Below are 11,848 nucleotides of genomic sequence, written 5' to 3'. Positions count from 1 at the left end.
AGAGAGAGAAAAAATATTAAAAAAAAGATAGCAGCTTGCTATAGTGTGGTCTCAAAAATGAGAGCGCACTGTAGCAGTATTGTAAATTTTTTACAATATTCCAATTCTGAGGGGGTGCGTGTTTTGGGGTTCAACTGCTAAAAAATAAGATTTTTAGCATTTGAAAGGTTTGATAGGAAAGCTCTTAGAAGAGGTATACATGCTTCCTCCTCCAGAGTTTGGAAACAAGGGGAACCTAAACTAGTTGGCAAGCTCACTGAATATTTATATGTGCTTAAGCAAACAAGTAGGCAATGGTTTTCAAAATTATCCACCACAATCATCTGCCAAGGTTTTGTTTAAATCCCAAGCTAGTTATTTTGTGTTTACTAGAATCCAAGGCACCTCAATCATCACCTTTTTGGTTTATGCTGATGATATTTTGGTAGCTAGTAATGATTTAAATGCGGTATTCAATTCAAGCAATTCCTTCATGATCGGATTAAATTGAAGGTTCTTGGACCACTAAGTATTTCTTAGGTCTTGAGATTGCAGGTCATCCAAAGGCATTGATGTTTGTCAAAGGAACACTTAGAATTACTTGCTAAGTCAGGTCAATTGGGATCTAAGCCATCAAAGTTTTTGATGGAAGAACACCTTAAGCTATCAGCACATGAAGGTTATCTATTAGAGGACCCATTGTATAGAAGACTTTTTGGAAAACTACTGTATCTCACACTAACAAGACCATATATCAGCTATAGTGTCCACCATTTAAGCCAATTTCTAGCAAGCAACCTCATTTGAATGCAATCTATATAATTTTCATGTATGTGAAAGGTAGTCCAGGACAAGGTTTATTCTTCTTAGTTTCTTCTTCTATAGAATCTATACACCTAAAGGAACACTGTGATTCAAAATGGGTTGGTTGTCCTAACATCCGAAGGTCAATTACTAGTTTTTGTGCGTTCTTAGGAGATTCTTTAATCTCTCGAAAATCCAAAAAACAACAGGTTGTTTCTTAGTACTCAGCAGTGTCAGAGTATCAAGCTATGGCCACAGTGGTAAGGTCGTTTGGCTTGTTGCCTTGCTTAAGGACTTCAAAATACAACATGCCACACTTTTTCTTCTATATTCTGATAGCCAATATATATTGATGCTAACACTGTTTACCATGGAAAGACTAAACACATGCATTGAACTAAGTTGTTACAGTTTGGTTTTAAATAATATTATCACTAAAATTATCAATTCAAAATAGCAATCACACAAATATCTATGTGAAAAACGTTTTCTCCTTGAAGGGAAAAGCCACAAGACAAACTCTGAATCAATTTACTATTATCAACTCAATTATAATAATTCTTAAGTTTACTCCTGATGATACTAAAAATCGTCAGTAGGTCACACGGTCCTCACATGCTCAAGGCAACACTTGCATAGCACAGAAAAAGAAGACTTCAAGAGAATACCAGTGTGGTACCGGCCAAATATCCTCTGAATGTCAAGTTAGAAAACTTTCACAATTCTAGAGTACTAGAGCTAGGGAGAGTTATGCGTACCTTGATTTGTGAGGGCTTTAAGGTTTTTATAATAGTGTAGAATTGACATTCGTTCCTTGGTAGAGAGTGTCTTTCCTTGTAGGAAAGATCCTCATTAATATGCGTATCTTGTGGGATCCTTTCCTTGTAGGAACTTCTTGATTAAGGTTAACCATGGGGCGCAAGATGTTTCCTTATATACTTATGCGTTGAAGCCAAGCAAGGTCTTGTCAGACTCGTCAAAGGTTTCTTTATTCCCGTCAGCTTCCTTTCGTCATCTTCTTACCTTGTCTAGGCGTTCTGGTCGTCTTATACAGGGAATTGTCGACCTTGAGGTGGAGTCGTCTATGTCTATGAAAGCACAAGTAGGGCTGACGAGTTTATTGGGAACGTCTGCTTCATCTTACATGAACAAGTTTAACATCCTTCTAGAATTATCCTTATCAACTCCTAATAAAACCTTTAGTGTATGTCTCACTGCCAAAGAAAATCTCTTTATTTTCTTTTCTTTCACACACTAATTATTTATCTTGAAGGCAGCAACACTCTGCTATCTCTTCTCTCTAGGCTTCTTCTCTTCTTTCTTTTTTCCACGTAGCTCTCCTTAGCTATCTCTCTATGAGTTTTACAAAAAATGTTGTTAACAAAACCCAAACCTTGTTGTCTCTCTCTTTGCATTATCTCACAAGCGAAATTTTTTTTTTCTCTCTCTCTTAGTTTCACACTCTATTTTCCCTCTCCCTATAAGAGGACTCTTGGGTCAAATTCAACAAATTCTTTGTAGTATTATTTATTTAGAATACTCTTTTATTGTTCTTTCTTGGACAAGGAATACATTATTCCTTTAACAAAGAATAGACTTTCCTTTTACATCAAGGAATAGTCTTTCCTTCCATACCAAGTATCTCAAATTAATTTTCCTTCTTTAACTTCTCAACAATTTGGAATTTTGAGTCAATATCCCAACCGTTACTTGTTAAAGAGAAAATACAAGACAGGTTAATAAAACCTTCCATGTGCCCACTAAACATCAATTAGTAGACCTTTTTGCTAAACCCCCTGACCCCAAACAGTTCCATAATCTACTTTGAAACTCCATCTTCAGGGGGAGTATTAAAGCTTGATTTGAATCAAGAAGTTGGCCTAATGTTGAAGGTTCGGAGAGTTGTTTGACTTGCGGTTTACTGATTTCTCTAAGTGCTACTACAAGTCATTTAATCTATACTTGGTTGTATTATTGCTGGGTTGTATTATTGTTACCCGGAAGAACACCTATCCTCTTGTCATTGGCTCACCACAGTTAGTGTATAGTTAGTTACTAGCCATTAGTTGATTAGAGACTTGTATGTGTCCGGTTAATGTATGCCCTTAGGGCATACATTAATCATCTATTTTAAGAAAACCATATTTCACTCTCTATCCGCTGTAGAATGATAAGATTGCGACGAGCAGCAAAGGATTGAACCCACATACACAATCAAAAAGGTATCTAGATATGGGATATCAATGCGTATGTATATGCAGTTACATTTATTACCATTGGGTTATTGCACCCATTGACATCTGCTGAAGTAAAATCCATGAGGCATAGCTCATCCAAAGACTTACTAAGTGCGTAGCCTGACAGAAAGGTCCAATGTTTTGTTCAGGAAAAAAGAAGGCCAAGGTTTTCCTCCAAAAAGAAAAGTATTTGGCTTCAACCCAAGTAATAACTATAGTTTAAAGCTGTCAGTCAAAATGAGTCAATAGCCTCGGATCCGAAACTCAAATGAGTTATGAGTCAGGACAAAGCACTTCATCTGATTCAACTGGTGCACAGCCATATATATTAATGGATAAAACTTAGTCGCGTTCCCTTGAATGTAGTACATGAGATTCTTTTATTAAATTCAAATACTTGCTTGGTTGCATTGATGAATAAAGCATAATTAAACAGTGTTATTATTCACGAGGACTATTAATTCAATAGATTTATGTACGTGAAATTAATTAATTAACCTAATGTATTGTACTTAGCTACCATATTTACTTAGGAGCCTTATAACTCAACTAACTGGTATTTTTTCATCTTCCCAATAAAGATATTCAGAATTCAAATCTTTTACTTAACTACTAAAATAAAAGTTGGTATACCTAAGTTTTTCCCACATTGATCTACATATAATATAAAAGCAAAATGATGGACTTTTGTTAACCACTTCTCATTACGCCACATGACTACACAAATATATGTTACGTGTACATTTAAAAACACGAAACAGTTGTACCTTTTCATTTTTCCCTTTAAGTTTTAGTATCTATTCACCGTTTCATATAAGATGTATATATTAAAACAAAGAATTGTCATTTAGAAAAATACTAAATGAGAAATTTGAGAAGACTTGCATTCGTAAGACGTATAAAGAAATCTTTAGTATTATTGTTGCTATCATTAGTGTGGCTTAATTCCTAAACCTTTTCACAATTAAAAAAAAAAAAAAACTGACTTACAAATTGCAATTTTAAAGAAGACTCACATGTTTCTTGTGTTTCTAAAAAAAAAAAAATTAAAGAGAAGAAATTAAGAAGAAGTTACTAAGTGAAGAAATCGTTTAGTATTATTGTTACTACCGTTGGTGTGGCTTGATTCTTGGACATTTTCACTATTTAACCCCAAAAAAAAGCCCGACATACAAATAGCAATTTTAAAGAATATCCACATGTTTCTTGTGTTTCTAAGAAAGATGAAAGGGAAAAAATTTAGAAAAAGTTACTAAATGAATATGAACCATTATTTATACCCAAAAAATTATGACCCTTCAATAGACACATTTTCATTCAATATGCACATTTTCATTTAATAGATACATTTTCGGTCAATAAATATTTTTTTTATTCAATAAGCACATTTTCTGTCAAGAGGCACATTTTCATTCAACAGACACATTTCCGTTCAATAAGCATTTTTAGGTTATATCAATTTGAATGGTTATGACCTTTCAATAGGCACTTTTTAGTATATATATTATAACATATCTTTTATATACCTATATATACAACACGAACTAAATTAAAAATACAACATTATCTTTCTACAAAAAACTGAAAAATAAAACAACATTGCTTTTGTTCTTCCCTAAAACTCATCTAGTAGCTATTCTCGTGCATCATATTGTACGGATTAGCAACTAGTATTGCTTATTATCATTGTTAAAGACTAATATTTTATTAATTGTTATTTTCTTTTTCGTGCGTGCATAAATAAGAAAAGAAGCAGATATTTCTCACCACTTTTCCCTGTAAAGGCAAGATGGAGAATAAACATGAAGAAAGGGGACTATAAAGGCAACCGAAAAAGGTCATACCATGCATGCACATTAACTATTGAAAAAAATAAATAAATAAATAAACAACAACAACAACAACTGTAGAGTATATATGAGTGTTAATTTTGGGCAATGAAGGGTATCTGAAAATGAAAAAATTCTTAGGTAATCTTGAAATATAGTGAAATGATAATCTTTCTTTTCATATTTATGGTAACTCTCATCATAAATTTAATGAGCGAACTTTATCATAAATGCGAGAGAAAGAAGTACTATTCTCCATATTCCAAAAGTACTTACGAATAATTTTTGAAAATGTATGGGTAGTAGTTGTTTGTAGTTAGTCTGAAAAGGAAAAAAGACAGCCCTTTGGGTGAAACCCCAAAAACAGTAATCTTTTTGTGGTCCCTCGTTACCTCCACTGACAGTCACTAGGGCTCGATCAAAGTGTTAGTAGTGGTAGTCGAAGCCAGACTCACTGAGCCTTCAGAAACTATAAACTCTCTCTCTTGCCCTCTCTCTCTCTTTGTGGCAATTGGCATGGGCCAAATGCAAAGTTTTATTGAACAGTATAATCTGTGAACTCTACTGTGTACACTTGTCTGCATATCTGCAATCACTGAATTCACTTGACCATATAGTGATTCTCTCTCTCACATATATATGTGTGTATATATATATATATATATTGAGAGTGAGAGAGAGAGAGAGAGATTTAATTATTTATTACAAAAAAAAAATGTGACGAAAAAGGGACCATTATGTAATCTAACTGCTACTTAAAAACATTAAATGCATAGAACCTTAGCTTTCACTGGACTATTTGTCTTCATCCTCTCCCTCTTTCACATTCTCACATAGCATAGAAACTGTCACTAATTACCGAACTTTAGTCACAAACAAAGCCTAAATACCTAAGTGTTTGTATTACTAAAAACAAAAGGACCCACGACCTCCATTAATGTCATTTTCTTCGTCATCATTATCATTATCATCATCTTCTTCTTCAACTTCACACATGGTCGTGGTGATGGTGTGAGGAGCATGCCCATCCCCAAATGCCCTAACATGGTCCTTAAGAGACCTCTTGTGTTTGAAATCAGAGCCACAAATACAAAACCAGAGCTTTCCACAGTTCTTCTCATGAGTCCTCCAATCACCTCGTACAGCAAAAGGCTTCCCACATTTTCTGCAGCCGTACGGCTTGGCTCCATGCTTTCTCTTGTAATGAGTCTGAAGGGTCCTGAAATCTTTCAGAGGCCTTGACCTTGGGTGCTCTATGTGGTTCTTGCAACCCTCAGCACAACAATAGCATGGCAGTCTCAGCATGGAAGACGCGGGTTTCGTCCCTCTCAATGATTCTGGGCCCTTCCGGTACTGTGACCCATGCCCCCACATGTGCATCTATACCACCCAAAAAAAATATATATTATTAAAAAGAAAAGTAAAGAATTTGACACAAGAAAAGTAAAATAGGTCAACAAGATCAATGTAAATTCCTATTAAGTGAAAGTGAAAAATGAGAATATATAAGCATATGTGATAATGTGACATTTATCTATGAAATTGGCCAAGTCACTAACAGATTTCTCTTTGTAATTACTGGTGCATAGGATGGGAAGACTAAATAGTCAGTTGTTCGAAGAATTTGGGACATTAACATTAACAAAAATATAATATATATATCAACTGGTTATTATGCCAAGACCAAATATAGTATTATATTGTTTAAATTATTGTAACCTGCATGTTGTTGTATCTGTTGAATGTTTTGTTGCAGACAGTGCAAGAGAACTGTGTTGGGCCAACAAGGATCTGAGCTGGAGAAGGAATCCAGTATTGGGCTTGAAGAGGAGCAGCAGTGTCATGAGTAGGGATGCTAGAGTCGTTGGATCCTGAAGTAGTTGGAGGACCAATATGAAGGGCTACTGTTACACCACCCTCGCTAGAAGGGTTTTGGTGATTCACAAAATTGTGGTTTGAGGAGGGAATATTATTATTATAGATGGGGTTCTTGGTCTTGGGGATGTGTTGGCCAGGAGGGCCAAGAGAGAGAAAAATAGAATCTTCATCTTCTTCTTCAGCTTCCAAATAGGCACTCTCACAAGAGGATAAGTAGGCGAAGGAGGAAGTTTGCATGGTGATGTTGATGCTAGCTATTATATTATCAGAGAGAGAGAGAGAGAGATTTTGAGTCTTGGTGGAGAAGGTAAGAGGGGACAAGAAAAGGCAATAAATAAACAAATTTTGGGGTATTTGGGATTTGGTGTTATGGGTTTCTCTTCTATTGGAAAATGCTTTTGGCTAGAAAAAAATAAAGAAGGGGAAAATGCTTAATTAGCAACAATAGGAATAGGGTTTACATTACAATGTTTAGATTGGTTTTTCAAAATGATAGTATTTATTTGATTTTGGGATAGCTTAAAAAGATATAAAATAAATAAATAAATAAAAAGAGGGAGGGTGCACGTGGAATGGAGGGATATTGATATAATGCAAAATGAAATGTTGGGTTTTGGCGTGTTTGGGTATGGAGGAGACACGGAACCGGTAAAGGAGGATTGATAGTGGGGGCAAAGAACACATAGAATAGTGTACCAACTCTAAGACACACACACACACACACTCTCTCTCTCTCTCTCTCTCTCTCTCTCTCTTAACCAATTTATCGATTCCCGAGCTCTACTAATCTCTTCTCTTCTACTACTACTACTAGACTACTGCTAGTATTTTCATTTCTCGTCTTCTTCACCCCACATTTACTCTCTCTCTCTGAATCAAAAGTGAGAGTGGGAGTGATGATAGAGATGCACATACACTATGTAGACATGGAGAACTGTAGAACGGAAGGCGTGAGTCTTTCTCTCCCACTTTTGTATTTAAAACAAAAGGTGATAGTGATATATAGGGATAGTGATAGTCTGAACATTATAGAGCGTGACTTCATCTTTACACCAAAATTTAAATCGGAAAAATCCAAAACTATTACGATAAACAATTTACCAACGTCATGGTAAAGTTTTGAAGGGCAAATATGTCATGTACAAGAATTAAAAGGGTCTCAGTATATGAGATTGTCCCTAGTAAGGTGACATGGTTGAGAATTAGGACAAAACATGAGTAGAAGGGAGCAGCGGAGACAACATTTATGGGATCCAACTGCATGGTGTTTCGTAACTTTTCATTTTGGACGCAATATAATATATAATATATATATATATATATATATATATATATATATATATATATATATATAATCTTTCAACAATCACACTATAGACTACATATAGTCATGCCAACTTCCATGTGCCTATCAAGGCTCTATATATTTTGTGTATATTCTCTCTGTAGGGCAAAATGGTGAGAGAAATGTGTGACAGATTCTTCATCTTGCAACTCCAGCCCTACCAAAAAAAAAAAAAAATTAATACAACACTACTTTGAACATCTATCACTTTTCTCAAATCCTATAATGGCATTAAATTAATTGAAAGGACAGCAGTAATGAGCTAATTAAACCAAACGGTTGGTGGCCCATTTTCTTTGAATATTGTTGTAGTACATAGAGAGTACATAGGCAGAAACTCAAAGCTTTGATGGATTGCTCTCCATATATTTATATACCATCCTATGAATGTGCTAGTTTCTGATACTCCAACTCAAAAGGTCTGATAAGAAGTACAGCATGGGCTTGATCTAGTTTTTTTATGCTGCCTAGTTTTTTCCTTACTCACTAGTTTTTATGCTGCCTAGTTGATGTGATAAGAAACTGTAGGGTGACAACGTTGCAGCTAAATAATATTTTAGCAAAAATCTAAAACTAGACCTCTAATTTTTAGCTTTTATCATTTTAGTCCTTTAATTTTTAGTTTTGTCATTTCAGTCTTTTAAGTTTCAATTTTTGTCAATGAAGTATTTTGTTAGTTCTCAGTTACTCTGCTGTTAAGTTTGGCCTTTTTTTAAAAAAAAAAAATTTGTAATTAAAAGAAAAAAAAAGCTGTAAACAAAAAAGAAAAAGAAAACACTGAAGGGAAGATCAGTGACCCGTTCTCTGATTTCTCTCTCTGTAGCATACTGGATTGTGAAAGGGAAGATCGGTGATCCAAAGTCAAAGTCAGAGCCACCACCAACACCTTACTGCTACTCTCTCAGATCAACTTAGTACCCCTCTCTCTATCTCTCTCTCTCTCTCTAATCTCACTCTTAGATCAATTTCGTTTCTTTCTCTCTGTTTGTCTCTCAATCTCTCTCTCCGTTCATCTCTCGATCTCTCTCAATCATGGCAATGGTGGTCAATAAGTGAGTGTGACCCATGGCCGATGCTCACTGTTAACTCGGTGGTCGATTGGCGAGAGTGTTGTGTTTGCTTTGGGGTTTGTTTGTGCGTTATGGGTTGATTTTTTGAAATATTGAGGTTTGGTGGTTGTTGAAATATTGGGTTGATTTGTTGATTTGTTGAAATATGATGGTGGATTTGAGAGAGAGAGATCGATGTCTTGAGACTGGTTTGTTGATTTGTTGAAATATGATGGTTGTTGAAATTTTCCGTTCACTGGTTTTGATTTCAGGGGAAGGGGCATTCCCTTTACATTTTTTTTTTACAATTTTTCTTATTTTCTTTTAATTATGAAAATTAATTATTTTAAAATTTTTAAAAAAAAAAACCAAACTTAACGGAGGAGTAAATGATACCTAATACAATACTCCATTGACAAAAATTGAAACTTAAAGGACTGAAATGACAAAACTGGAAGTTAGATGACTGAAATGACAAAAGTTAAAAGTTAGAGGATCAATTTTGAATTTTTGCCTAATATTTTCATGAGTATGGCCTGTTTAGTGACCACTAGCGGAACACGTTAGGATACAGACACGTGTCTATATCACAACGTATTTAGTGGCTGACACAAGCTCCACCCTATTTTCATAAAGTTAACTACACAGCTCCACGTCTCATCTGAATTTTTGTGTTTTTTTTTATAGAAGAACGTCCCATCTCATGAATTTTGAAAGTGTAGAATGTGACAACTAAGATTCCTCATAAATAATGGAAATGAAACATCGGATTCGGGTACATCTTGTTAGTAAAAGCGGACTCTTACGTGGTTTAACATTACGGAGGCAAACTTTGGACCTTAGATGGCAATGACCCGCTCAATTTTTTTCTTTAAAAATGTATGGTTTTAAAATTCGGATAGTTTAATAAATTAGAAAATGGAAGGGTTCAAAAATTTTTATATCAAACTAAAATTAAATCGAACTCAAATTGTGATGTGTTATTTAATTTTTTAATATATTTGATATTTAAATTGATTTACATTTATTAATTTATTGAGGTAATAAATTCTTATTAGTTCGCATTTAGGCCTATCACTTACCAATAATCATTTACTATATTAACAATTTTTAAAAAGTTTGTAACTCCAAAATTTTCCTCCTTTTAAAGTTTGTAGCTAACAACGATCCAATTGCCACTTCGTCACCCCACACACACACACACACACACACACACACACACACACACACACACACACACACACACACACAGAGAGAGAGAGAGAGAGAGAGAGAGAGAGAGCAATTTGTATTTTTTGCTAATGAACAATAGCTCAGCCAAGGCATTGACATGCTGTTTATTTTTCTGGATAAATTTTTGTTGTAATTTTTAAGTTTATGATGTTTAGTTATATCTTTATCCAAATACAATATTTCTCACTCCCCCCCCCCCCCCTCCCCAAAAAAAATGGTGTGAACTATCCTCCACCTTGTTCCCTCCATTTTTTCTCTTATTAATAGTTAACATTAAGTACACATGGTTACAAGAAATTGATTTCAAAATTTAATTTGTTACATTTTGAAAGTTTAGGCCGGGTTTAATTAGCACTTTAAAAATTTATGATATAATTTGTTATCACCCTATAACATAATGATAAAAGTGAAATTGTCCTAAAAATTAATAAGGCAAGAAAATGAAAGGAAATTATTCTTCAAGTGCAGGGAGAGAGAGAGAGAGAGAGAGAGAGAGAGAGAGATCCCTAATCCATCCATTCCAATTGAATAGTGTGTCCCTTTTTTTATAGAAAAAAAAAATTGGATCAAATAGTATGTCCATTATTTTCCTAATATTTCTTACGAATGACACGTGCTGGAAAAAAGTGCAAAATATTTGTAGCTCATGCATGGCTTGGTATGTGGATTTGGTATATGAGTGAGTTGCATGTGGGAAAGACAAAGATAAGATTGCCAATTCTTCGTCAAGTATGAGAAAGGAAACATGGAAAAGAAAACAGTGCAATCTGAGACTTCATGGCCGTTCCCCTCATGATAGGTCAAAGTGTACTTACTGTGCAAGTGCCAGTGTCACAGCAACAATATTTAATTTACTCATTCATTTTCTTTGATTTTTATTCGAATCATTTTCTGGTCAAGATTTGATTTTTGACCCGAATCTAAAAGACAATCAATTTAAAAACATATATTTGGTCGAAGTTGAACATTAATTTGCCCCCTTTTTTTCTCAAATTGAATCATATTTATTCTTTGCTTCAACGTTTTTGGAATTTTAACTAAAAAAATTTATTTCCTATTTATCTTTTTATAATTTTTGAATCTATAAATAGAGTAAAATTATTTTTTAAAATAAATAGAGTGAAATAGTTTTTGAAGAGTAATGCTAATAATATAATTTTTTTTTCATGATTTGTTAAGGTGGTAAATTGTAACTAGGAAACAATATTATTTTCATATGAGTTCTATCACTAATATGACTTTTATTATAAGTCAATTGCGATCATATATGCAGTTGTGAAATATTTTAGGCCAAAATACACTTTTAATCTTAAAGTTTACCCAATGAGCATTTTTAGTTCATGAAGTTTCAAGTGAGTACTATTAGTCCTTAAAGTTTAAAAAACGAGCATTATTAGTCATTCTTTCAACTTTTGTTAATTTATTTGTCTATCTATCTAATGAAATAATAATGAGACAAATATTTTATTATAAAAAAAAACACATAAGAAATTA

The 11,848-nt window shown here is 34.0% G+C and overlaps 1 protein-coding gene across 1 annotated transcript; it reads right to left on the bottom strand.

The window, feature by feature from the left end:
- Positions 1–5,755: 5,755 nt before the first annotated feature.
- Positions 5,756–6,964, bottom strand: LOC142605864 (zinc finger protein WIP6-like). The gene is made up of 2 exons (XM_075777292.1): positions 6,569–6,964; positions 5,756–6,229 (listed from the first exon to the last, which is right to left on the bottom strand). The coding sequence occupies exons 1-2, from the start codon at positions 6,962–6,964 to the stop codon at positions 5,756–5,758; spliced, it is 870 nt and encodes a 289-aa protein (XP_075633407.1).
- Between the last annotated feature and the right edge of the window lie 4,884 nt (positions 6,965–11,848).

The sequence above is a fragment of the Castanea sativa genome, chromosome 8 (assembly GCF_040712315.1).
Source record: "Castanea sativa cultivar Marrone di Chiusa Pesio chromosome 8, ASM4071231v1".
Lineage (NCBI taxonomy): Eukaryota > Viridiplantae > Streptophyta > Magnoliopsida > Fagales > Fagaceae > Castanea > Castanea sativa.
This window is presented reverse-complemented; position numbering and strand designations above follow the sequence as displayed.